This window comes from Notechis scutatus, chromosome 1 (assembly GCF_049901735.1).
Source record: "Notechis scutatus isolate UNSWTSFEM ecotype Mainland chromosome 1, rNotScu1.2, whole genome shotgun sequence".
Lineage (NCBI taxonomy): Eukaryota > Metazoa > Chordata > Lepidosauria > Squamata > Elapidae > Notechis > Notechis scutatus.
In genome coordinates, this window is record NC_142009.1 from 330,471,598 (window position 1) to 330,499,497 (window position 27,900).

Below are 27,900 nucleotides of genomic sequence, written 5' to 3' on the forward strand. Positions count from 1 at the left end.
AACAGGTGAAATATGAGCAAGGTTTTGCATTACATCAGCAAACAGGACGGCAGTCTGGTTTGTACAGTAGGCAACCAATTCTTCATGTTGAAAGGAAATAAACTCAACTCTGCAACCACTAAATTCATTTGGGGGAGGAATGCATTTTTTTTTAAAAAAAGCTATCTTTTTGTGACTTGATGAAGAAATTGCAGATTTCTGAATAACATAGAAATCTGGACCATCCCGTCATGAAAGCTAGGCAAACTCTCCTTTTTCAAATTTGTAAGGCGGATATACCGATACTTTTACTTTGGAAAGCTAAACCTTATTGACACAAAACTACATCTCCCAGAATCCTCTCTGAGCACATGCTCAATCCTAATGGGAACGAGTGAGCGAGCGGGCGAGCGAGAGCGAACCCCAGGAAGAAAAATACGTGGTTGAATATTTTTATATATATATGTTCAGCTTTAATCCGCAATTTGCTGGCCTAATCCTGGCTCGGTATTGGATCCCGGCCCGCAAGGGATTCCGAAGAACTTGCGACTCACAAAGGGTTCATCTTTCTCTTCAAACTTGAGAGCCAAACTTTTCTTAGAAGTAAGTTTGTCCAAAGGGATGCTTTTGTTTTAAATCTTGCACTCGCCCACCCACCCAAATAAAGAGGGGATGGGGAAAGGTTTTCTACAGTGTGTAGATTGTTTTATTCTCTTAAAAACGTATATTGTTAGAAACTTCTCAAGCCCCTTTGGGAACTTTTTGAAGTGAAATCTTTTAAAAACGGCCAAATTTTGATTTCCTAAGATTGCTTATTTTTTTTTCGAGAACTATAAACTTTCCTATATAGAATAGAAGGCCAAGTGTGATTGGACGCACAAGGAATTTGTCTTGGTGCAAATGCTCTCAGTGTACATAAAAGAAAAGATATATGGAGGGGGAGTGAAAGAGAAATGAAAACAAGTTTAAAAGAGAAGATCATCAGGTAGATAATGACATCAGAGGGATAGTGAAAGCAATCTGGATCAGACTGAAACAAAAGTAGAAAATAAATTCAGAATTCAGAATAATTTATGCAGAAGACTTGAGTATTCAGAGGGCTTTAAACCTAGAAATTTTTCTTTCAAGTGAACATGCTAAGAATTTATCTGGCCTTTAAGATGGAGCAAAAAATGTTCACACTCTTTACGCTGCATATAGCTGTTTTTCTCTTTCCTCTTTTAAATTTAATTTGGGAGACGATCATTGCATTTCAGTAGCTAAAACTTGCTGAATATTTAGCCGCAGCAATAAATCAGTTATATTGTACTTTTCTTCAGCAACCAAACCACACTGCACTGTATATATCTCTCCTTTGTTGTTTTTTTAAAGCAGGCATTGCATAATTTCCTGCCTATTTGGAAGCAAAGAAGTGTCAGCCAGATTAGTGGGTTGCTGGCTTTTCAAATCGATCCTGTCAGCAGATGCAGCATCCAACTGCAGCATAACAATCCTAACAAACCAAGTTTTGTGAAAGGACCTACAAGGATGAGCTATTTTTAATGTCTTCACATAAAAATTATTACTCCAGCAGTATATGTGCTGCATTTGATATACAGTACAGTGTGGATCTTAAGCCTTGCTCCTTCTACAAACAGGATCAGTGAGAAGCCCAGAAGAAAAATGTCCCTAGTATTAAAAGCATTAAAATAAAAACTTCTTTAAAACTAAATACAATAAAACAAAACAGGGCAAGCAACTTTTAAAGCAGAGATGACTGAGCATGCTCAAATAAATGTGGAGTGTTGATTGATAATTTTTTTAAAAAAATACTGAGTGGGTGGAATGAAAGAGAATTCAGCTGGCTGGGACTTTGAACAGACTTGGTGGTGTTGTATTTTAGCACAATTGCTGTGTAGCTTCAGTGCCCTTTGCCTAGGACGATGGCCTTGGAGATTGAGTCTATGTATGTCTCTTTGGCAAGTAGCCATCCTGCTTTTAATCTATCTTTTTCCCTCAGTGAACCATGCACAGAAGGTTGCAACCATATTTTCCTATATCCTGGAAAATTCTCACTGCAGTAAAACTTACCAGTTTTTAAACAGGTTATATCTTATCTGTGTTTTCCTACAAAAAAAAGCCTGATTTCATTTAGTGGATCTTGCCCTTTAATCAAATGCATGTAAGGTAGGCTGTGTTACATATGGTATATTTTCTAGGGCTGCCTTTTGTGTGTGTTTGTTTCAATTTCATGTTTTGGGTCTTCCATTACATTATGGTAGTTTTATTTTCCATTTCCCTTTTTTCCCCCTTTGCTTGCATTTTAGGAAAATCCAAACTTTTGTCAGGATTAGAAATTGTTTCCTGAGCTAGAAAAAAACAGATTTTAAAACAAGTTAACAGGATGAAGCTTAAAAAAATCTATTTTTGTAATCAATCTCAAACCCCATTGGTCTGCCAACTTTTGTAGTTAAATTACAAAATTTATCCTACCGCAATGTTAACAAGTTCATCTTTTTTAAAATCGGATTACACTATTGTTAATAGGGGCAAGCACTTAATTTCTGCTAAGATGGCAGCTTTAAGCTACAGGTTAAGGAGGAGTCTGGTTGCTAACTTTGGCTTTAACCCAAGTTTGTACGTACAAATGGATTGCCTGTTACTAAAAATGGTGGATCGTGTTGTCCTTCCTCAAGCTGAACTAAGCGTTGTTGAAGCCATCCAATGCTTTCAGGAACAAGCTGTATATTAAAAACACACACAACTCCTCTGGTTTCTGAAAGTTTTGGGCAGCGTTGCCTGGAGAAAGGAGAATGCCGAATGCCGTTTTAATACAGTTAGTCCTCGACTTGCAAACATTTGTTTAGTGACCGTATAAAGTTATAGGGACATGAAAGAAAAAAAAACCCTTACCGCCGGTCCTCATTTTATCTCCGTAGCAGCATCCCTGTGGTCACATAATCAAAATTCAGTTGCTTGGCAACCGAAGTGTGTTTATGATGGTTTCAAAATTCAAAATCAAAAGTCAAATGCTTGGCAACTGATTCATATTTATGACCAATGGTGGTATTCAGTTTTTTTTTTTACTACCGGTTCTGAGGGCATGGCTTGGTGGATGTAGTGTGGCTTGGTGGGTGTGGCAGGGGAAGGATACTACAAAATCCCCATTCCCTCCTCACCCCACTAACCTGCTTTCCAGCTCCGTTCTCCTGTGCAGGGCAACAAAAGAAGACCCAGCCAATCAGCTGGGACTCGGGGTGGCAGAGAAGAGATGGGGGCGGGGCCAGTCAGAGGTGGGATTTGGCGGTTCTCCCAACTACTCAAAATGTCCACTACCGGTTCTCCGGAACCTGTCAGAATTGGCTGAATACCACCTCTGCTTATCCTGGCGGTCATGTGATCTCCTTTGGCAATCCTCTGACAAGCGAAGTCAACGGGGAAGCCACATTCACTTAACAACTGCGTTACTAATTTTAACACCTGCAGTGATTCACTTAACAACTGTGGCAAAAAAGGTCATAAAATGAGGCAAAACTCACTTAACAATTGACTTACTTAGCAACAGAAATGTTGGGCTCAATTGTGGTCATAAGTCGAGGACTCCCCGTATTTAACTACCCTGACAGTTGCCCTACCATGCGTTCAGAAGAATGATTTCTCTCCCTCTCACGCTTCCCCTCCCCAAAATGATGCCTTGTGAGAAAAGGAATGAAGCTGAAACTCCTCCTGCCTCTACCTGAGGTCCAAGATTACACACACCCATTTTGTTTCCAAGTGTAGGGTCATTGGTGTCGCGTCCTGGAGGAGCAATCACAATGGACGGTGGCATGGAAGATGCAAGTGAGGGGTTCGGGATCCCCTCGGAATCTGTAGTGCCTCTCCCCACGGATTTGGGAAATGAGATTGAGGCTCCTGTTGATTCTGGAGAAAATGCTTCCGTTATCCAACAACTGCCCACCTCTCCTGGTGACAACCAGGTTCTCCCGGAGCTTCCAGATCTGGATTCAGGGCCCTGCTACCCCAAAGCAGAAGAGATCAGGATTGGCCTGGATGGGGAGGGTGAGTCCAAAAGATGCTCGGAACCACAAGAGACCACTTCTTTGGCTCCTGAGATCTGCAGGTAAAAAGTCTCTCTTCCCTTTCGTGTATTCCTGTAGAAATGGGACAGATCAGCAGTCTCCAATTTTTCTGGCTCAGTGGGGTTGCGGGGGGGGAGAAAGGAGATGATTTTGTGGGCACACACTGCTTTCACAAATGCAGCATCGCATGTGCATGTGTGCGCTTGCCCACCACTTCCACAGCCCGGTTGTGAACGGGCTGTGGACTAGGGGTTGGGGACCCCTGGGTTAGACAGACAGATGGGTGGGTGGGTGGGTGGATGGTGTGATGACCCAGGGTGGGATACAGAAGCAAGAAAGTCACAAAAACAGGTGAAGTCCATTTAATTCCTTCAAATTGGCTTTGAAAGTCCAATCAGATAAGAACTGACAAGACTAGAAATATTTTCACACTTCGCTTCCAGCACTGGCCCATGCACAGTTTGTCCTTTTAAACAGTCCTCACAGCTGCAGCCCATGAAGGGGATCAAGGCCCTTTCCTCCCCCGTAGACCACGCCATTCACGTTTCTCCCTTATCCGATCCTCCCTGCATGTCCTAGGATGAAGAGGGGATGGGCCTGGGTCTTCCTCTGAATGCCCAGCCGGCGTCTGCCCTTCCCCAGTTTCCTCCACACTCCCACTCCCTGTCGGCTGTTCCTCCTCTCGCTGGGAGTCAGATTCTAATAGGGGCATGACAGATGGATAGATTCATCTATCCATCCACACACGCACACCTCTAGTACATGGAGGTTGACAATTGGGCAACGTAAATGGATTCACCGTGCGTCTTGTATATTTCTTGCTTCAAAAATGGGAGAAACAATTTCTCTTCATTTCTAGCAAAGGGAAGGAGCTCCCCGTGTTAATCTTCAAATTGCTCACTAAGGCTCAGAGTTTTGCTTTAACAGCCACTGCAACTCGTCCAACACAGCATAGTTAAAGCAAATTATGACTCGATGAGATAGAATAGCTGGAAGGGACCTTGGAGATCTTCTAGTCCAGCCCCCAGGAGACCCTACACTAAGAGTGTCAAACTCATGTCGTCATGTTGGCATATCAGGACTTTTCCCCCCCTTTTCTAAACCAGGTGTGGGCGTGGCCAGCACGTGACATATCTGGCCTGCGGCCTGGGAGTTTGACAGCCCTGCCCTATACCATTTCAAACAAGTGTCTGTCCAGTCTCTTCCTAAAACCCTCCAGTGATGAACACCCACAATTTATATATATGAATAAATTATGAATATGAATATATTTTGCATTGACTTCCCTTCTTGGGGCAGGCAGCTTCTCTTGTGACCTGGAGAAATGTTAAAAGTTTGGTTTTCCTCAACAGGAATGGTATGGAGGAGGGAGCCAAAACTTCAGCTCAGAAAGAGAACATATGCTGCACACCCAAACCAGACCAGGTCTCCTCAGAGGTAGAGAGTAACCTCAAGATCTCTGTTGACCAGGGTGAAATTCTGAAGGAACTAGAGGAGAAGGATGTGGAAGAGGAGATTCCAGAGGCTGACCAGGCCGAGTTCTTAAAGCTTTTTGCCCGACTACAGAGACTTAACCCTGGCTTCCATGACAAGTTGCCCACTCCTGAAGATGACCTCTTGGCTGCCTCTGACGGCGAGGAAAGCCACGGGTTAGGAGATGGAGACAGGCGGCCCCTCCTTGAGCATCCCGAGGACCTCCAGGGACCTCCGGACAAACATGCCCCTTCTCTACTCCATGTAGCCACAGGGCAGGGCCTTCGGGCAGCCGCTCAGCACCTCCTGAGATCTGTCCAGGGACAGAGAAGTGGAGAATTGCTTTCCTCAGAAGCCCACCAGGAGAACCTGCTCAGTCTCCTCCATTACGAAGGGGGAATTTCCATGGAGGAGGAGGAAGATGACCAGATAACCCTGGCCCACTCAGATGTGATGATCAGGACTGGATGTCAGAAAATGGAAGTTGAAGGAAGGGCTGTAACCCCAGAGAAGGTCCCTTCTGAACCTGCTTGTGATGATCTGGAAGAGAGAAGAAGGAAAGGACGCAGGCCCAGATCGAGGCTCCTAAAAGAATCCACTAGCTTGGAAGCAGCTGCCTCTTCTGACTCCAACTTGGAGGCCCGCAGCTGGGAAGGCTCCCCAGATCCAGTGGGGGGACCTGTCCTGAATCGCATGGAGGATTCCTCTCCCATCTCTGATCCAGTGGTGAGTATCTTGCAGGACAATGTTCACACATTGCTCTGAAAGTCATCAAGGGGCCTTGATTACTTTTTTGACTTGTGGGTTGTTGCAAGCCATGATTTATGGCTTAGCACCATGCGCAAACGCTGCTGTCGCTTGTTTAACCAAACTTGGTTTGCATTGATGGGGTTATGAAATCATTGTAAACTAGAATAGCAATAGCACTTAGACTTATATACCGCTTTACAGTGCTTTAACAGATAATCAGAGTTGGAAGGGATCTTATAGGTCATCTTGTCCAACCCCCCCACCCAAGCGGGAGACCCTGACACCATTTTTGACAAATCGCAGTCCAATCTCTTCTTGAAAGTCTCAAGTGATGGCGCTCCCACAACTTCCGAGGGCAACTTCTGTTCCACTGGTTGATTGTTCTCACTGTCCGGAAGTTTCTCCTTATTTCCAGGTTAAATCTCTCCTTGTTCAGTTTCCATCCATTGTTCCTTGTCTGGCCCTAGGGTGTCTTGGAAAATAGCTTGACCCACTCCTCTCTGTGGCAGCCCCTCAAATATTGGAAGACTGCTTTCATGTCTCCTCTGGTCCTTCTCTTCACTAGACTAGCCAGGCCCAGTTCCTGTCACCGTTCTTCATATGTTTTAGTCTCCAGTCCCCTAATCATCTTGCTTGCTCTTCTCGGCACTTTTTCTAGAGTTTCAACATCTTTTTTATAATGTAGTGACCAAAACTGGATGCAGTACTCTAGGTGTGGTCTTACTAAGGCTTTATAGAGTGGTATTAGTAGATTAGTAGATACTTGATCTCGATTGTATCCCTCTGTTAATGCAATTTAGGATTGCATTAGCTTTTTTGGCTGCTGCTGCACACTGCTGGCTCATAGTTGGTTGTCCACTAAGACTCCAAGATCCCTCTCACAGTTACTGCTATGCAGTTCTCTCTAAGCGGTTTACAGAGTCAGCCTTTTGCTCCCAATGATCTGGGTCCTCATTTGACCCACCTGGGAAGGATGGAAGGCTGAGTCAACCTTGAGCCTGGTGAGATTTGAACTGCCAAACTGCTGGCAGCCGGCAGTCAGCAGAAGTAGCCTGCAGTACTGCACTCTAATCACCGCGCCACCGCGGCTCATGATGATGAATGTGGTTTCCTTGGTTTTGTCTTGGTTTGTGCTTTGTTGTGTGAATCCTGTCGATTGAATAGTTATACAATAATAGGAATTAAATTAGATGTGGGCATTTTACAGTCTGTTGGCCACATCCGGCCTGCATTCTGTCCTTGTCCAACCCACAGCAGAGGAAACAGAGAGAAATCGTAAAATGGGGCAAACTCACTTAACAAATGTTTCACTTGGCAACATAATTTTTGGGCTCAATTGTGGTCATAACTCGAGGACTACCTGTATTAGCGGCATCTTTGTCTTCCTACTATCTCTTATCTATGCTGTTAGCTGTCTTACTTTAAGGATCATGCACAATAGCTGAAAGGCACCATTTTAATAATGTTGTGCATTCATTACATGGGTATCCTGCCAGAAACCAAATAATCTGGGAGATTGTCTCCAGAGGTTTAGTAGATTAGTAACAGATTAACAGAGTTGGAAGGGACCTTATAGGTTATCTAGTCCAACCCCCTGCCCAAGCAGGAGATCCTACACCCTTTTTGACAGATGGCAGCCCAATCTCTTCCTCAAAGTTTCCAGTAATGAAGCTCCCACAACTTCTGAAGGCAACTTCTGTTCCATTGGTTGATTGTTCTCACTGTCAGAAAGTTTCTTCTTATTTCCAGGTTGAATCTCTCCTTGTTCAGTTTCCATCCATTATTCCTTGTCTGGCCTTTGGGTGCTTTAGAAAATAGCTTGACCCCTTCCTCTCTGTGGCAGCCCCTCAAATATTGGAGCACTGCTATCGTGTCTTCTCTGGTCCTTCTCTTCCCTAGACTAGCCAGGCCCAGTTCCTGTAACCATTCATCATATGTTTTAGTCTCCAATCCCCTAATCATCCTGGTTGCTCTTCTCTGCACTTTTTCTAGAATCTCAACATCATAATGTGCTGACCAAAATAAGCTGCCTTCTGGTTAGATTGATCACCTTACGGTAAAAACTCATGATATCAGGTGTGCATTGTGACATCATGACACAACAGCATAAATTACATAGTTTGCACCAGTTGTGCAAAATCAGTACAATGTGCTTGCAATAAAATCATTACTACATAGCTAACGTTGGCCAATTCCAGATGCTAAGCAGGGTTGGATCTAATACTTTCATGAGAATCCTCTAAAAAATTCCAGTGCTCTTGGCTAGAAAAATTGGGAAATTAAAAAAAAAAATCAGAAAAGGGCAGGGGGAAATATCAAGAAGACAGCATGGATGCTGACACCAGGAATCAAGGATTATTTAGCTTTACAGAAAAATACGCTTAGGTCAAATTTCTAAAACAAAATGTTAGGCATCCAGAGTTTGAAGGGGATTAATTGGATTGATTTCTGCAATTCTCCATTTTTAGCCTTTGAGGTTAGTAAAGTAATTTTATTCTGATTTTGTATCCTGTTTTTATTATGTAAAGTTGTAAGCTGCCTAGAGTCTAGTAGGTTTCAGGTGGTCAGATAAATGTCATAAATAAATAATTAAGATCTCCCCAGCTTTACAAAGCCAACTCTTTTTCCCCCCTTTCCTCTTTCTTTAACAGAATAAAGGCAATGTGTCATCTTTCCCACCTTATAAAGATGGTAAGTGAAGAATTTTGATTGATTGATTATTATGTCATGTGAACTTTGGGCCTGCCCCTTCCTCCCTCCCTCTTAGCCCAAAGAGCCAATCAGATGTACCGGAGAACTAGGTGGATTAGAGCAGGGGTCTCTAACCTTGGCAACTTTAAGACTTGTGGACTTCAACTCCCAGAATTCCTCAGCCAGAGACCCAGGTTCTAGTTCCTCTTCAGCTACAGAAGTCATTGGTTAACTTTGGGCTAGTCCCTCCCTCTCAGTCCAAGAGCCAATGAGTCCTAGCAGCAGGGAGACCCAAGTTCTAGTCCCTTCTTAGACAGAGAAACTGCTTGGCTTTTTTTATTTGATTTGTCAATCGCTTACAAGATAATAGGTATAAGCGTAAACATAGTTATGAATACATGAAATGGATACATACAAGAAAAATAAAAAGAAACAATAGGACAGGGACGGTAGGCACGTTGGTGCGCTTATGCACGCCCCCTACAGACCTCTTAGGAAAGGGGTGAGGTCAATGGTAGACAGTCTAAGGTTAAAGTTTTTGGGGTTTGGGGAAGAAACCACAGAGTCAGGTAGAGTATTCCAGACATTGACCACTCTGTTGCTGAAGTTGTATTTCCTGCAATCAAGTTTGGTGCCGTTAACCTTGAGTTTGTATCTATTGTGCGCTCTTGTATTGTTATGGTTGAAGCTGAAGTATTCGTTGACAGGTAGGACATTGCAATGCATGATTTTATATACTATACTTAGATCGGACTGAAGGCGGCGTAGTTCTAGATTTTCTAGGTCTAGAATTTCAAGTCTGGTGGCATAAGGTATTCTGCAACGAGTAGAGGAGTGGAGAAATCTTCTTGTGAAATATTTCTGGACTTTCTCAACTGTGTTAATATGAGATACGTAATGTGGGTTCCAGACTGATGAGCTGTATTCGAGTATTGGTCTAGCAAATGTTTTGTATGCTCTAGTTACCCTGTTTCTCCAACAATACGGCCTCCTCCAATAGGAAGTCCCAGCATGTTTTATAGGCATGAAATGAAATTAAACCCCTCCCCCCCAAATTAAGGCCTATATTAAAACATGCGAAATGGGGGGGAATGGGGGGCTTGCCATTAGGAAGTACTTTTGTTGCACACCCGGATATGGTGCTGTCTGCGTTGACCCCGATACGAAGTGCCCCACCAACGCCGAGGTCAACATCCAAGCCGTCGCTGCCTGCCCGAAGATGCAAGGGGGGAGAATTAAGTCACCCCCGAAAAGACAACTTAGCCATTTTTTCGGGGCTCAAAAAAAAATAAGACCCGGCCTTATTATATGAGAAACACAGTAGTAGTGTGATATTACCAGAGAAAAAGCTACATAAGATTAGGTTAACAACTCAAATGCCTTTTTGGCTATGTAGTTACAGTGGGCTGTAGCACTTAGATCATTAGAGATGAGTACTCCAAGGTTCTTGACAGAGTTTGGATCATCGACAAGGTCTTGACTATTCAGCTTGTATTTTATTTTCTGATATTTTTTTTTTGCCAATATGTAAGACGGAGCATTTATTTGTTGAGATTTGAAGTTGCCATTTGTTTGACCATTCTGATATATAGTTGAGGTCTTTTTGAAGGGTAGCAGTATTTTCTGTGGTGTTGAATAGCTTTACATCATCAGCGAAGAGAACGCGCTTGCTCTTAATGTGATCACAGAGATCATATTCTGGAGAACCAGTAGCGAAAATTTTGAGTAGTTCCGAGAACCGGTAAATCCTACCTCTGACTGGAGATTTTACAGTATCCTTCCCCTGCCACGCCCGCCAACCCACGCCCACAGAACCGGTAGTAAAAACATTTGAATCCCACCACTGCTCGTAGGATATTGTTAACATATGCTACATAGGGTACCTTATGGTGATGAGGAATGGTTGATGACACTGAGAATAATAATGTTATTAAACAAGCCTTTTCTATATGTCTCAGTCCCAGGTCCCTGTGAGCCCGAAGATCTGTTGGAAGGGGTGATCTTTGGAGCCAAATATCTGGGCTCCACACAGCTGGTTTCTGAGAAAAACCCATCTACAACCATCCGCATGGCTCAGGCCCAGGAAGCCGTCGATAGGATTAAGGTGGGAACAGCAGGAATGGGACACCAAGAGGGAACCTTGATAGCTACATCTACAGGTAGTCCTCGACTTACAATCACAAGTGAGATCAAAATTTCCGTTGCTAAGTGAGACAGGTGTGAGTTTTGCCCCATTTTACGGCCTTTCTTGCCGCAGTAGTTATGGAATCACTGCCGCTGTTGGGTTAGTCACATGGTTGTTAAGTGAAGCTGGCTTCCCCACTGACTTTGCTTCTCAGAAGGTCGAAAAAGTGATCACTTGGGCCCAGGACACTGCAACCGTCATAAATATGAGTCAATTAAAAACCTTCTGAATTTTAATCATGTGTCTGCTGCAACGATTGTGTGAAAAACAATCATAAGTCACCTTTTTGGTGCTAGTATAACTTCAAACGGTCACTAAACTGTTGTAAGTCAAGGACTACTTATACTCAGTTGCATCGAAGAAAAGGGGGCTCTGTTCCAATTGCAGCAAAATGGAACCTCCATGTTCAAGAGCAGCTTATCTTTTCAGTGTAGTTAGTGGAGCATTAAGTGGTGAACAGGGTGGTTGAGCTCCACCACCCTGATGTGGGCTTTGTGTCTTTGGTCAACCATGTTGGGTTAAATTAGGCCAGATCTATTGGGGTCTTAAGGAAACCATGCCACAATTACCTATTATCTCTCCAATCCTGACCTCTTTCCTTCACATGTTTTCTTTCCAATGCAGGCACCAGAAGGAGAATCCCAGCCAATGACCGAAGTAGATCTCTTTGTCTCCACTCAACGGATTAAGGTCCTCAGTGCCGATACACAGGTGCATTGACAACTGCCCGCTCAAAAAGCATTCAACCTGCTGCCTCCATTTGAGATCATGTCCAGTGGACAAGGCCCAAAATGGCTGCCTTGGGGTTGCGGGAGGGATGGCTACTCACAAAATGTCCCTTATCCAGAAGACCCACAAATGAAACTATGCCATTGCTTCCTCCCTATAACCAGGGTGTTCCATTTAACTATATCACTTTTTTTAAGATTAGTGGGGTGGGGCATTGAAATTTTAAGACTGTGTTGTGGTGTGTTCTCAAAATGGCTACCGAGGGGGTGGTTTCCTCTCACAAAACGACTGCGGACAGGCTGACAGGAAAGAATTACACTTTTCTTTTGGGTATAATATTTTTTATTAAATAATTGCAATCTTTACAGTACAGATAGTCCTCAATTTACGATCACAGTTGAGCCTGGAATTTTGATTTTAAGTTGTTGAGGTTGTATGTTGAGACCAGACTTGATTTTATGAAATTTTTAGGACAGTCATCAAGTATGTCGCCATGGTTGTTAAGCGAATCACATGGCTGTTAAGTGAAACATGGTTGTAGGTCTGAATCCAGCCTATCCAATGGGTGTTTTTTGTTGAAAAAAATTCTCAAACATGATTACATAACCTCAGGATACTACAAATGTATAAATGTAAGCCAGTTGCCAAGCACCAAAAATCAAGGACTGCCTGTTCTAAAATCAAATCAATCACAAGCAGTGTCTGGGGGTGTATTGGCACCATAATTGTCTAACTCTGTTGTATGTGTATGGAGATACATCGCACATGCGCGCGTGCGTGCACACACACACACACACACACATATATATATATATGGCATCAGCTTTGTTCGTCCTCGCCAAGTTGTGCTTTTAGTTGTAGCAACGCTTTCGGCAGAATCTCATCTGCCTGCCGAAACGTTGCTACAACTTTAAAAGCACAACTACAATGACGTGGGAAAATACCCGAACAAAGCTGAATGCCATACATGTAAGTACCCGCGAAAACTTAAGAAAACAAATTATACACACACACACACACACACACAGATATTTTAACTCAATTTTACAACAATGTGATTTTTGTATGAGTTCTGGAAAGTGATGCATCACTAGAAATGTTTGTGCCAGTATATTCTGTGAAACAAGCCGTAGAACAAACTGGGGGCTCCTGCAACAGGCATGGAGGCCAGCCTGGCAGAGGATGATGTGAGCTGTAGTTCAGCACATCCAGAGGACACAGTTGAGAATATTTCCCAGACAGTTGGAGAGTATTCTGTGAAATGGCAACCTGTCATTTCTGGTCTATTTCTTCCTTTCTACTTCTCCGGCCTCCTTGCCACCTTAGGAAACCATGATGGATCACCCCCTCCAGACCATCTCCTACATTGCTGACATTGGGAACATCGTGGTGCTCATGGCCCGTCGGAAGCTCCCTCGCCGGGCAGATGCTTCCACCGAAAAACAGCTGTACAAAATGATCTGCCACGTGTTCCACTCATCTGACGTGAGTGTGGGGAGATGTTGGTGGACAACACTGACCAGCAGAGTTCAGATGTGCACCCACTCTCTCAATTAGAGTAGATCTTGTCTTGTTAAGAGCAGGGGTGTCAAACTCGGTTTCATTGAGGGCCGCATCAGGGTTGTGTTTGACCACGGGGGACCAGGATGGGTGTGCCCAGGGTGGGTGTGGCCAGCATGATGTCACTTGTGTTGGGGATGCCTATGGTGGAACTGAATGTTGTTCTAGCAAAAATGGGCTCCTGAGCTCTGTTTTCAGCTGTGATGGCTTCCTGCCAGCGAAAACGGAGCTCAGGGCAATGGGTGGGATGCACAGCCCTTGCAATCTCAGTTTTCGGCTGTGACGAACTCCTGCAATCTTCTGCCAGCAAAAACGGAGCTCGAAAAAGCTGCATGTGGCCCTTCGCAAGCTCCATTTTTGCTGGCAGAGGCACTGTGGGTTGGTCCTTTGCTATTTCCAGGGAGGCCCCATGGGCCACATCTAAGCACCCTGCCGGCCGGATCCAGCCCCCGGACCTTGAATTTGACACCCCTGTGTTAGAGTAACTGCACACTTGGAAAGAAGCTAGTCCCGTAACTGTGGAAATGCTTGTCATTTGCTGCTTCCTGCCCTACAGGCCCAGCTGATAGCCCAAGCCATTGGGCAAGTCTTTAGCGTGGCTTACCAGCACTTCCTGCGGGCCAGTGGCATTGACCCCAGCCAGCTGGGCTCCATGCAAGACCAGAATGATGATGAGAAGGATCACCCCAGCCTGATCGAGGGAGAGGAGCTTTATAATGGAGACCTGGCTCACTTCTCCAAGCAAGAGAACTGTAAGGAAGTAAGAATGGAGAGGAGGTGTTTTGCTAGAGGTGGAGAGCATTGGAAATGCCTAACCACCACAGAAGGAAGTAGCTACCACCCATTTCAAATGCTTCCCCTCTATTGGGCCTTAGAATTGGTTCTAAATGGTTCGGCAGGCCACTCAGTCTTCACTAATCTTGTCTTGGCCTGGTTGGCTCTCTGGATGCATTGGACTACAACTCCATGACATCACACACACAGCCTGTAGCTGGTTGGAATGATGGAAGCTGTAGTCCAGCACACCCACTGAGCTGGCAGGAAGTTCATTATTTTCACCATCTTGCTGTTTAGCTGCATTTCAGGCAGATACACAAGAAAAGATCAAGAGTGTGAAATGATTGTTTTTGAAAGGTCGGCCCACTGAGGGTTGTAGTTAATGAGAAATGGGAAAATCCCCAGCTCTGTGCCCCAAGAGCAGGGGTGGGCAAGTATGGGCCCTTTATAACCTGTGGACTTCAACTCCCAGAATTCCCGAGCCAGCCATGCTGGCTCGGGAATTCTGGGAGTTGAAGTTCACAGGTCATGAAAGGACTATAGTTGCCCAAGAGGGTTTATTAAATGTACTGGATTGATAAACCTTGGGAAAGATCTGTAAATACGACCGGTCATCAGTGGGCACACATACACACCCTGTAGCCATGTGACTATTTTGGGCGCTTGATAACTAACCCACATTTACAGCTTATTTGCAGCATCATCACATGGCCACATTTTATGATGTGTTTTTTTTTACCAAAAGCTGGCATTTACTTCCGGTTGTCAGCAAAAGTGGCTCATAGCAAACAATTGGTTCACTGAAAAACCCTCATTTTAAAAAAGGCCATAAAATCAGGCCAGTCATGTGAGTGATCCCCTTTAAAACCACCATGACCTACAACCATAACGGACAGGCCCCATTACTTTCGTAAGTGGAGGACTTCTTGTATTGTGTCACATTTTATGATAAGATATTCCAATTCATATTAATGGATAAAGAAATAAATGATCTTGATAGCCAGTAGAAGATCCTTTAAGTTGTTCAATTGGCTGCCTCCATTTTGTCCAGCGTGAGAACATGTCAGGATTCTCCAGAACGTTCCATCTTTTCCCCAGACCGTGAAATTTAACCCCAGAGGGAGTGGTTTGACGGTATTTTGGCAATAAATGTTCTTAATATAGGAAGTGGTTCTGGAAGAGTAATATCCAGAAAACTGACAATCTCCCTGGGTGAGACTGATTAGTCTTGTCCTGGGGGAAAAAAACAAAACAGAATATTCTCCTCAGAACAATTCATCTCCTGTGGTTGTTTTTTTAACTTTACACAGCAAAGCTTTTCCCAGTTTTTTTCTTCTTCTCAGCAAGTTATTTTTTCAAAGAAAACAATGATTTCCTAAAGTGGGTGAAACAAAGGCAAGAAGGCTAAATAGCAATAGACATATTTTCTTTCAATGGGAGGTGGGGGAGGACGAAAGGCTCATTGGGACAAAAAACATGTGTCCCAACCTGCAGCGGAAATACTCTGTGGTTTGTCAGGCCAAAACATGAGCAGCAAAGGAAAACATGGAACCCACCTTCTCTATTGCGGTTGATTGCAATTCCTTGTTCTCTCTGTCCCCAGGGCTTCTGAAATATATGACAAATTGCTGATTTCCAGTTGCACAAAGTATTTCAGTTGCACGATATTTTCCTGTTTTTTGTTTTTTTTAAAAAAAAAACAAGTACGTGCTAAAATAACTTGATTAAGCTTCAGGTGCATTTAAGAGGTCTGGTTTCACACACGCACTTTAATCTCTAAGAGGTCAGGCAGCATATAAATGGAGTACATTATCATCATATACTCAGCAAGGTGAAGTCACAGCTGCCAGGCCTTTAGCTGGCATTGATCTTTATTTGCACTGAGTTCTTCCCAACAACCTGGGAAGCTGTAAAGCATTGGCATAGTATATGTGTTTGGATCCGAGCCATCTGGCCTTTTGCCATTGACAATGAAAATATTGTCAATGTGCAGATTTTCTAAGTGCCATCCAATATTTTTTGGTGTGTCTGTGGAGATTCACAATCATCCTTTTGGTTGTGCCAAAAGTTGTCTCCCAAAAACCAAGGAAGTCCTGTTGCCTTTTGAAAAAGCACCTTTGGGATTTATTTTGGTAAGGCACCCAGTATACCGATAATCACTGGGACCACCATATCTGGTTCATGCCATAATCTTTCAATTTTGAATTTCAGGTTTTGAAACTGTGATCACCATCAATTCTTTGTCTTTTAGTCTACTATCCCCTGATTTTGCCACATCAATTTTCCACACTTTTGTCTTTTCAGCCGCCATTAAATCCTGTGTGTTATGTGCCAACACTCTATCAGTTTATATTTGGAAATCCCACAATATTTTAACCTGTTCATTCTGGACTATTTTTCAACTCCATTTCCCCATAATGTTGTTATGTTATAGTTATTCATATTGAGGTTCGTGACACAGTCAGCCAGATGTCCAAACTGGATTTGGCATTTTTATCTACTTATTATCGACTTTTATTTTTTTTTAAGTCCTCGCAGTCACAGGAGATTAAAAGAATCCCCTTCCTTGTCCCCTTTTCTGGACAGATACAGGGAGTCCTCAAATTATGACCATAATTGAGCCCAAAATTTATCTTACAAAGTGAAATATTTGTAAAGTGAGTTTTGCCCCATTTTACGACTTTTCTTGACAGAGTTGTTAAGTAAATCATTGTATTTGTTATTAGTAACATGGTTGTTAAGTGAATCTGGCTTCCCCATTGACTTTGCTTATCAGAAGGTCGCAAAAGCTGATCACACGACCACAGGACACTGCAACCGTCATAAATATGAACCAGTTGCCAAGCATCTGAATTTTGATCATGTGACCATGGGGATGCTACAGTGGTTGTAAGTGTGAAAAATGGTAATAAGACACTATTTTCAGTGCCATTGTAACTTTGAACAGTCACTGTTGTAAGTCGAGGACTACCTGTATATAATAAGACTTGGAAGTACGTAAGTCTGTTCCCAACTTCCATCAGCTATAGAGATAATCCTTGACTTACAACCATAATTAAGCCTGGAATGATGGTTGTAAATTGTGACAGTTATAAAGTGGATCACCATGTGACTGGACCTGTTTTCATGACCATTTTTGGGGTTATCGTTAAGCAAATGCCACAATTGTTAAGCAAACCTATTGTTCGTTATGGATCCTTTTTTGATGGAAACTGGAAATAATCCTAGTTTCCCACAAAACTAACTGTGGACTGGTTGCTGAGCCTCTAAAACAGAGGTCTTCAAACTGGACAGCTTTAAGACTTGTGGACTTCAACTCCCAGTATTCCTCCTCCAGCCATGTTAGCTCAGAATTCTGGGAGTTGAAGTCCACAAGTCTTAAACTTGCCAAGTTTGAAGACTCTTGCTCTAAAATATGGTCATGTGGCTGTGGAAGGAGAGAGGCCTAAGTTGGAATTTCAGAACCAGATAAGCAGTTTTTGAAGCGTTTGTCATAACATCCGACAGTCACCAAAGTGACTGAGGAATTCTGGGAGCTGAAGTCCACCCGTCTTCAAGAAGCCAAAGTTGAGAAACACTGATTTGGATGACAGTAGCAGTTGTAGATTCCCAGGGCACCATAAAGGATGAAACACTTGATGTAGTGGTGGGATTCAAAAATTTTTACTACCGGTTCTCTGGGCGTGGCTTGGAGGACATGGCTTGGGGGGCATGGCAGGGGAAGGATACTGTAAAATCTCCATTCCCTGCCCATTCCTGGGGCAAGGTTACTGCAAAATCCCATTCCCTCCCCATCCCACTAACCTGCTTTCCAGCTCTATTCTCCTGTGCAGGGCAACAAAAGAAGATCCAGCCAATCAGCTGGGACTTGGGAGGCCGAAAATAGATGGGGGCAGGGCCAGTCAGAGGTGGTATTTGCCGGTTCTCCCAACTACTCAAAATTTCCGCTACCGGTTCTCCAGAACTGGTCAGAACCTGCTGACTTGATCTCTCTCTTTCAGTGCAACAGATCTCTCCTCTGCCATTCGGTGTCTCCATACAGGTCGTCATCTCCAAGCAGAAGGGCGCGATTCTGGGCGTGGTGATTGTAGAATCTGGTTGGGGATCCATCCTTCCCACTGTGGTCATTGCAAACCTGATGCACAGGGGAGCGGCCGAGCGATCCGGCAAGCTGAACATTGGAGACCGCATCATGTCCATCAACGGAACGAGCCTCGTGGGGCTGCCCCTTGTCTCGTGCCAGAACATCATACGGGTGAGAAAGCGAGGACTCCGATGATTCTATTTATTACTTTTTTTGCTTGGGAATAAAAGAGAAAGCAGCCCTCAGGTCCAGCTAGAGGTCTTCAACTCAAGGCTGGATTCTCAGTAGTCAGATGAGCATCTGGCATAGAGCAGGGGGGGTTGATTTGGATGACCTATAGATTCTCTTCCAATTGTGTGATTTTAGTATTCTTTCAATCCCTGGGGAATCATGTGAGCATCTTCATTTAGCTTTCCTGGCAAGACTACCGTAGAGCAGAGGTGGGCAACTATGGCCCTTTTATGACTTGTGGACTTCAACTCCCAAAATTCCTGAGCTAGCATGGCTTGCTCAGGAATTCTGGGAGTTGAAGTCCATAATTCATAAAAGGGCCATAGTTGCCCACCCCTGCCCTAGAGCAGGGGTCTGCGACGAACAGTTGCAGGAGCTGGTTGAAGAGAAGAATCAAGGAAAACATGATAGCACTCTTCCAATATTGGAGGGGCTGCCACAGAGAGGAAGGGGTCAAGCTATTTTCCAAAGCACCCGAAAGCCAGACAAGGAATGATGGATGGAAACTGAACAAGGAGAGATTCAACCTGGAAATAAGGATAAATTTTCTGACAGAACAATCAACCCATGGAACAGAAGTTGCCTTCGGAAGTTGTGGGAGCGTCCCCACTTGAGACTTTCAAGAAGAGACTGGACTGCCATCTGTTAGAAATGGTGTAGGGCAGGGGTGTCCAACCTGGCAACTTTAGATTTGTGGACTTCAACTCCCAGAGTTCCTCAGCCAGCAAAGCTGGCTGAGGAACTCTGGGAGTTGAAGTCCACAAGTCTTAAAGTTGCCAAGGTTGGACACCCTGGTGTAGGGCCTGCTATGACCTATAAGGTCCATTCCAAGATGACCTATAAGGTCCATTCCAACTCTTGTTAATCCGTAATCTAAAACCCCCAGAATTCCCCAGCCAGCATAGCTCCCAGGGAATTCTGGGAATTGAAGCCCACAAGTCCTAAAGGTGCCAGGTTTGGAGACTCCGATTCCTAGAAGAAAGGACTGGCCAATCATCTCTCTATAGATATGCTCTGCCATTCCACTTTTTTTTCTAGAATATTCTTTTTTTCACTTCTGAGTCTAGCCTCCAGCCCTAGGATTTTCTCTTATCTGCCAACACATTATGTCCCATTTAGGTCTCTTGGCCATAATAAATATTACATACATATTAATTAGGCCCAGCCCTGCTTAGGGCTGTTTTGAACTCAAACCAGTTTGTCCGGCACGCAAAAGAGATGATAAAATTGTTGTTGCTCCCAGGCTGAATACGTGCTAGAAAAGCAAAGGGTGGGGCATAATTTCCAAGAGATCAAAGATCGCGGTTGATGATCTCTTCCAGGCCTTGTGGAAGCAAGGTAAAGGGTAGTCCTTGACTTACGACTGGCCAGGCTCCATTAGGTTCATAAGTCATGACAATCTAAAGCAGGTCACACACATAACTGGCCCAATCTTATGATTTTTGTGGCAGTTATTAAGCAAACGCCATGGTCATTAAGCAAAGCAATTGTTCATTATGGGCTGGTTTTTGCCAAAAATGGGAAGTGAATGTCAGTTTTCAGGAAAAATGTCATGAAATGCAGTTTCCTTCTCCAGGAGGATAACAGATAATCAGAATTGGAAGGGATCTTATAAGTCATCTAGTCCAACCCCCTGACCAAGAGGGAGACCCTACACCATTTCTGACAAATGGCAGTCCAATCTCTTCTTGCAAGTCTCAAGTGATGGCGCTCCCACAGCTTCCGAGGGCAAGCTGCCCCGTTTGGTCCTTTAGGTCTTCCAATAGAGGCCCCATCCCCACTGTAACTTTTTTTCTTCTTCTTTAAATGCTCCTGTAATCCCTTGCATAGGGATGGAGTCAGGGCAACTGAATGGAGCCGAGCATTTACTGGCTGGATGCCCTTTCTGACGCCTAAGATGAGTCCACAGCAGATATTTTCTTGTTGTGCCCAGAGAGAGAGGAATAGCTGCCGCTACCTAGGATCGAACTCACAGCCTCCTGATTGTGAGGCGAGAGCTCCACCCACTAGGCCACCACACAGTTCCCTATCACTACTATAGCTAAATCCATCCATTTATTGCGGGTCAACCTCTTTTCTTTGCTTCCACCTTTCCTAGCATCAGTGTTTACTCCAGAGTTATGTCTTCAGCCTCAACCTGGATTTGCCATTTCAGATGATTGATACAGTTCAGATAGTCCTCAGCTTATAACGACAATTGAGCCCAACATTTCTATTGCTAGAATATTCTATTGAGTCATCATGGCGAACAGGCGGCAATACAAATCTAATAAATAAAAATAAAATAAGCGAGATGGTTGTTAAGTGAGTTTTGTCCTATTTTACGACCTTTCTTGCCACAGTTGTTAAGTGAAGCATTGCACTCGATAAGTTAGTAACCCAGTTGTTAAGTGAATCTGGATTTCCCCAGTGACTTTCCTTGGTAGAAGGTTGCAAAGGGTGATCCCCATGACCCCGGGACATTGCAGCCATCATAAATAGGAACCAGTTGCCAAGCGTCCTAATTTGGATCATGTGACCGTGGGGAATGCTACCACGGTCGTAAGTGTGAAAAACAGTTCTAAGTCACTTCTTTCAGTGCCATTGTTAAACAGTCACTAAATGAATTGTTATAAGTTGAGGACTACCTTTACCCTGAGAACTAGTCGGGAGGAGCCATCTTCATTCTCTTTCTCCCACGCAAACGATCTAACCTTCGCTGCCTCTTGCTCTTCTGGAATGCAGCCCTGGGAATCTGGAATACATTCCATCACACCACCTACTTTCTGACTCTGCCCCCTTCATGTTCAGACCTGTTATGGAGGCGTCATCAGCTCCTAGTAGCATACACTTGCGGGAGGGAATGGGGTCTCTTGATTTATAGCAGGGGGCCTTCAAACTTGACAGCTTTAAGACTTGTGTACTTCAATTCCCAGGATTCCTCCTCCAGTCATGTTAGCTCAGGAATTCTGGGAGTTGAAGTCTACAAGTCTTAAAGTTGCCACGTCTGAAGACCCTTGGGCTAGAACCGTGATGGCGAACCTATGTGCGGAGCCATTTGTGCGGGCACGTGAGCCCCAGCCAAACTTAACTGCACTGTGCATGCATGCACCTCCCAGCTGATTTTCGGCCCATTTGAGGCCCTTTTCACCCACCTGGGGGCTCAAGGGAAGCATCTGCAGCCTTTGGAGGCCGAAAAACGGGCCTTCCGGAAATACCGGAAGAGCCGAAACCAGAAGTGCCGAAATGGGCCTGTTTTTCGGCCTCCAAAGGCTACAAAGGCTTCCTTCAAGCCCCCAGGAAGGCTAAAATGGCCTCAAACGGGCCGGAAATCAGCTGGGAGGCATGCACATGTGCAGTGCAGGTAAGGGGTGTGCGCGCGCATGCGCAGGGGGGTGGGGCGCATTGCATTGTGGGTGGTGGCATGCGCGCGCTTTCGGCACACCACAACAAAAATGTTCGCCATTACTGGACTAGAACTTGGGTCTCCAACCTTGGCAACTTTAAGCTTTGCTGGCTGACGAATTCTGGGGAGTTGAAAGTCCACATGCCATGTTTGAAGACCCTTGATTTAGAGCAAAATGGTCGTTTTTGGCTTTGCTAAATCAGCAGTCCCCCTCCTTGGCACCTTGGTGGCTCAGCTGGGCAGGTATAGAGGAGAACCGGGCTGCACAAGCAGCGGGCTGGCACGCACGCACATACTCACTGACTCACCTCTCGTGCAATTGGAGCTGGGCGTGTGTGTGCGCGCGCCAGCCCGACGCTTGCGTGGCCCAGATCCAAATAGGCCACGTTAGTGGTCTGCAGCCCAGGGATTAGGGATCGCTTTGCTAAATGATGTTGTCAACTAAAAAAAAATAATACTCCTTTGGTCTTTTTAGTTGCCAGCAGAAAGAGAATGGGGGGGAAAGCAGTGCATTCCTCAAATGCCTTAGATAATCATCTTGGCAGCCCAAAGCTGTTGGCAGGCAAGATTATTACTGGAGAGCATGATTGATGACTCTTGGCTATGGATGTGTCCCATTGGAGAATATACATCCACGGGGTGGGGGAAAGACCATGGTCAAGGGGGAAATGAATGATGTATTTTAGTGTCGGCTGCACCCAACTAACACCAACATGGCCATTCCTAATAAAACATTTTTTTTTACTCTTGAGAGATGCAGCTAGAGACTTATGATTTGAATGGGGGTAGATTTGTTGGAGCCCTGACAGATGTGCTGTCAAGACATTCTCCATATTCTGCAGTCAATCTGCATCATTTAGCAGAGCATTTCTCAATGTTGGCCACTTTTAAGATGTCTGGACTTCAACTCCCAGAATTCCTCGGCCAGCAATAAAACAAGTTACTGCTGTTGGTGGAGTGCATTGATCTTAATTTCAGGTCAACGTAAAAGTTTCTTTTTCCCCAGGATATGAAAAACCAGACTGAAGTAACCCTCAGCATCGTTCATTGCCCTCCTGTCACTACAGCAATTGTTCGAAGGCCTGGCACAAAATATCCCCTGGGTTTTTCTGTGGAAAATGGCATCGTGAGTAGTCTGAGGGGGCCTGAGACAAGTTAAGCCAAGCCCCCTGTTTAGAGGGAATTCAGGTTACAAATTACAATCCATATCGGATTGACGGTGAGGTTTTGGAAATTGGGGGTTGTGCCTGGGCAAAATCTTGGCACATGGGTGGGTGTGGGTTAGCCATACAAGTGGACTTTTTCCTGTGCCCAGATCTGTAGCCTCATGCGTGGCGGGATTGCAGAACGTGGTGGCGTCCGCGTGGGACATCGCATCATTGAGATCAACGGGCAGAGCGTGGTGGCCATGCCGCATGAGAAGATCATCCAGATCCTTAGCCAGGCGGTCAGCGAGGTACGTGCACAGCGTGAATCTCTAGTTTTGAAAAGCCGATTGTGAAAAAGCCACACCGAACGAGCTTCCTCTCTCCTCTTTCTTCCTGGGGATTTCTTGGGCGAGGATTAAAAACAATTCAAACCCCAAAAAATCGGACGTCAACAAATTTGTGAAAAGGTTTTTTGGAACTGGGGTTGATGGCAAACCCAAGTCCTTGACTTACAACCATTTGTTTAGTGATGGAATTTTCAACGGGACTGAAAAAAGTGACCTATGACCAGTTTTTCACACTTCCGATGGTTGCAGTCATGTGATTAAAATTTGGATGCTTGGCAACTGGTTTATATTTATGGTGGTTGCAGTGCCCCAAGGTCATGTGATCCCCTTTTGTGACCTTCTACTTAACAACTGAGTAGTGTGCAGTGCACTTAACCAGAAAGGTTGTAAAAGGGAGACAAAACTCAATAACTGTCTTGCTTAGCAACATACATTTGGGTTCAAATCATGGTCGTAAGCGGAGGACAAGCTGAGCTGCATCGATTGCCTGAAATGGCAAATACAGGTTGAGGCTGAAGCAATAAAGCAGAATCTCAGTAAAGGCCTTAGAGCTGATTTGGGGGAATGTCGGAAAAAGCTACAGGTGGTACGCCTTGACCTACAACCACAATTAGGACTGGAAGTCCCAAAGGTGTGGGGAGTATGAACGGATTTCCAGAAAAATTGCAGACTGCAGGAACCGTTTGCACTTCAGTTTGAAATGCAGACTCATCCCCAACTGCCTGCACCTGAGTTCAACAAGGAAAAGACCCAGCACAGAAAAAACATCCTTCAGCCAAGAAGGCTCCAGTGACCCTGAGGACACCGATAAACCTCCAAGTGGCCTCAACGACACTTTAAAAAAAAATGCAAATGACCAGCTGTCTGCAAGGAATATCAATATTTCCATTCCCCACCATCCAGTTAGAGCTGAAGAAGCTTCTTGGATGAGAAGGGAAACCTCTTCAAAGAAAAACCAAGAAAATCCAATTGTGTCTTGAAAAAAAGCACCTTTGGGTCAACCATGACCTGGATGACTGAGAACCTCCATAGACTATTAAGACTGGAACTTCCATTGCTCAGTAATGCAGTTATTAAGTGAGTCAGGTCCAATTTTACGTGTGTGCCATGATTGTTAAGCGAGTCACATGGTTGTTAACCAAAGCAGCTTTTCCATTTATTTTAATTGTTGGAAGCGGGCTGGGAAGGTCACAAGTGATGATCACATGACCCTAGGACATCACAACAGTCAGAAATACATGCCAGTTGCCAAGTGTCCAGATTTTGATTACATGACCTCAGAGACACTGCAACGGTCGTAAATGTCCGTTTTTCTCAGTGCCATCGTAACTTTGAACGACTAAACCAATGGCCGTACGTCAAGGACTACCTATATTAAAGCGTATCTTAAGACAAGCCGTCACACAGTCAAGTGACAGAAATCCAAAAACTCCACCTTGATTTTGGGTAGGATAAGTTGGGACAGGTAGAAACTTGGACCAGGGCTTCAAGATTGAGGTCAGCCCTTTGAAGCAGGCCGAGACAAGGAACCAGAGTTTGCAAGGATTCTTGGAATGCGGCCTAATTTTTAATGGATATAATAATCGAATCCCAGAAACCCAAATTGAAATGGGTGTGATAAGAAGAGAAGAGAGGAATGAGGAGGGCAGAAGGGAGGATTTTCCCTTACATTTGCAATGAATATAGGCCAATGTTTTTCAAACTTGGAAGATAGGTGGACTTCAACTCCCAGAATTCCCCAGCATTGCAATAGGCCAGGGGTAAGGAAACTTGGCTCTTTTATCACTTATGGACTTTAACTCCCAGAATTCCTGAGGGAGCCATAAAAAGTTCCCCATCCCTGGCCTACTGGTTTTTCAGTTGTGGGGGAAATAAATTTTTGACTTGAATGGGACTATTTAATATACAAGTGTAGGACATATATGTGCTACATTTATGTCGTACATTTATACATATATGTCCTACATTTGTATATTACATTTGTATATTAGACAGTCCCATTCAAGTCAAAAATTGATTTCCCCCACAACTGAAAAACCAGTAGGCCAGGGATGGGGAACCTTTCATGGCTCACTCAGGAATTCTGGGAGTGAAGTCCATAAGTGATAAAAGAACCACGTTTCCCTACCCCTGCTGTAGGCCAATGGTGGCTAACCTTTTTTGGCTCCTGTGCCAAAAACTATGTGTGCACGTGCTTGCATGTCAGCACCCAGAAGGCAATGCGCGCGCCCCTGCCTCAGTGCATGCGCATGCAATTCCCCCATCCCACGTCCCCTCACCTGCACTGTGCCTCCCAGTTGATTTTTGGCCCATTTGAGGCCTTTTTTGCCTCCAGAGGCTTGATGAAAGCCTCTGCAGCCCGAAAAATAGGCCCGTTTTGTCACTTCCAGTATTTCTGGAAATACAGGAAGTGACAAAATGGGCCTATTTTTCAGGCTGCAGAGGCTTTCCTCAAGCCTCTGGGAGGCTAAAAAAGGCCTCAAACTGGCCGAAAATCAGCTGTGAGGCGTGCGCATGCGCAGTGAGGTAAGTTTGCCTGCAGCTCATGTGCCAGCACAAATGGCTCTGCGTACCACCTGTGGCACACGTACCGTAGGTTCACTATCATGGCTATAGGCGGACTTCAACTCCCAGAATTCCCCAGCCAGCATTGCTATAGGCGGACTTCAACTCCCAGAATTCCCCAGCCAGCATTGCTATAGGCAGACTTTAACTCCCAGAATTCCCCAGCCAGCATTGCTATAGGCGGACTTCAACTCCCAGAATTCCCAGCCAGCATTGCTATAGGCGGACTTCAACTCCCAGAATTCCCCAGCCAGCATTGCTATAGGCAGACTTTAACTCCCAGAATTCCCCAGCCAGCATTGCTATAGGCGGACTTTAACTCCCAGAATTCCCCAGCCAGCATTGCTATAGGCGGACTTTAACTCCCAGAATTCCCCAGCCAGCATTGCTATAGGCAGACTTTAACTCCCAGAATTCCCCAGCCAGCATTGCTATAGGCAGACTTTAACTCCCAGAATTCCCAGCCAGCATTGCTATAGGCGGACTTTAACTCCCAGAATTCCCCAGGCAGCATTGCTATAGGCGGACTTCAACTCCCAGAATTCCCCAGCCAGCATTGCTATAGGCAGACTTTAACTCCCAGAATTCCCCAGCCAGCATTGCTATAGGCAGACTTTAACTCCCAGAATTCCCAGCCAGCATTGCTATAGGCGACTTTAACTCCCAGAATTCCCAGCCAGCAGCAGAGGCGGACTTCAACTCCCAGAATTCTGGGAGTTGAAATCCGCCTATCTTCCAAGTTCCCAAGTTTGAAAAAAAAAAAACTGATATAGATTAGGGGTCCCCAACCCGTGGGCCACGTGAGTGGCTGGCCAGTGCATGTGTGTGTGCGTGCCTGCACCCTTCCCCACTCGCGCTAGTGTCGTGTCGACACTAGTGATGCCGCAAGCGCAGTGCGAGCGCTAGCGACGCTAGCACGAACGGGAGTGTGCGCTCACAGCATCTCCTGAGTGTTGCCCAGGCGCTCGTGGCCTCATTTGCACTGCATGCACAATCGCAACCCAGTTCGTGTGCACACTCGCGGCCCTGTGCACGCATGCATAAAGGCGCCTCCATCACCATCCCGCCTTGGGCAGCCAACCCAGAAAGATTGGCCACCCCTGATATAGCTCATAACACATATGACAGCCATTTTGTGACCAGGCGAACATCCTCCCGCCACAGACCCTCCCCATGTGAACCTAGTGTGCCATCACACAGCTTCAGACACGCCCTGTGTTTTTCTCCTTCCTTGCAGGTCCATATCAAAACCATGCCAGCCTCCACCTATCGTCTTTTAACTGGCCAGGAGCAACCCATCTTCCTCTGATGGTTCTGCCTTGGCCAATGGCTTCCGGTATCTGCTTCCTAAGCTTGCTGCACTTCCAAATCGGAAGCCGGCCTCCGGGCTCAGTGCCCCAGATTCACAAGAGCTTTGGGACTGTTTCTGCTGCACGAACCCTCCAGCCAAGTTTGTTGTTGGTTTCCTTTGCTGGGGACATTTATCTGGGGACTTGTGAACTTGGCAGTTATGCCTATTGCTTGAGGTTGGCTTCTACACTAGAAAGCAAGAGATTGGAGATTGAACCATACAATACTGTACTGTTCCTGACCTAGAATTGATGGATTAGACTCTACCACTTGCAGGGGAGACCAGAACCAAAGTGGGTGGATTAGACTCTACCACTTGCAGGGGAGACCTGAACCAAAGTGGGTGGATTAGACTCTACCACTTGCAGGGGAGACCTGAACCAAAGTGGGTGGATTAGACTCTACCATTTGCAGGGCAGACCTGAATTAAAGTAGATGGATTAGACTGTACCACTTTCAGGGGAGACCTGAACCAAAGTGGGTGGATTAGACTCTACCACTTGCAGGGCAGACCTGAATTAAAGTAGATGAATTACACTTGCAGGGGAGACCTGAACCAAAGTGGGTATTAGACTCTACCACTTGCAG

The 27,900-nt window shown here is 45.0% G+C and overlaps 1 protein-coding gene across 3 annotated transcripts; it reads left to right on the forward strand.

Annotated features, from left to right (window-relative positions):
• The first annotated feature begins 334 nt into the window (after positions 1-334).
• Positions 335-27,900, forward strand: LOC113425603 (amyloid-beta A4 precursor protein-binding family A member 3-like). Of its 3 annotated transcripts, none has more exons than XM_026687827.2 (12): positions 335-582; positions 3,734-4,078; positions 5,390-6,236; positions 8,912-8,951; positions 10,910-11,055; positions 11,761-11,847; positions 13,192-13,350; positions 13,982-14,185; positions 18,245-18,457; positions 22,909-23,028; positions 23,218-23,358; positions 27,200-27,900. In XM_026687827.2, exons 2-12 carry the CDS (start codon positions 3,774-3,776, stop codon positions 27,269-27,271), a joined length of 2,334 nt encoding a protein of 777 aa, XP_026543612.2. In that variant the 5' UTR covers positions 335-582; positions 3,734-3,773; the 3' UTR covers positions 27,272-27,900. The 3 variants fall into 3 exon arrangements, 2 of the variants coding, with proteins under 2 accessions (XP_026543612.2, XP_087808840.1); XM_087952714.1 differs by having other exon boundaries at positions 3,739-4,078; XR_003372608.2 differs by lacking the exons at positions 335-582; positions 27,200-27,900 and having other exon boundaries at positions 13,982-14,177; positions 23,218-23,356.

What these genes read in the sequence shown, in the direction of transcription:
- LOC113425603 (XM_026687827.2), top strand. Translation starts at nt 3,774, where the DNA reads ATGGACGGTGGCATGGAAGATGCAAGTGAGGGGTTCGGGATCCCCTCG. An exon ending in TTGGCTCCTGAGATCTGCAG is followed by an intron (nt 4,079 to 5,389) that starts GTAAAAAGTCTC and finishes TTTCCTCAACAG; the next exon opens with GAATGGTATGGAGGAGGGAG. An exon ending in TTTCTGTGGAAAATGGCATC is followed by an intron (nt 23,029 to 23,217) that starts GTGAGTAGTCTG and finishes TCCTGTGCCCAG; the next exon opens with ATCTGTAGCCTCATGCGTGG.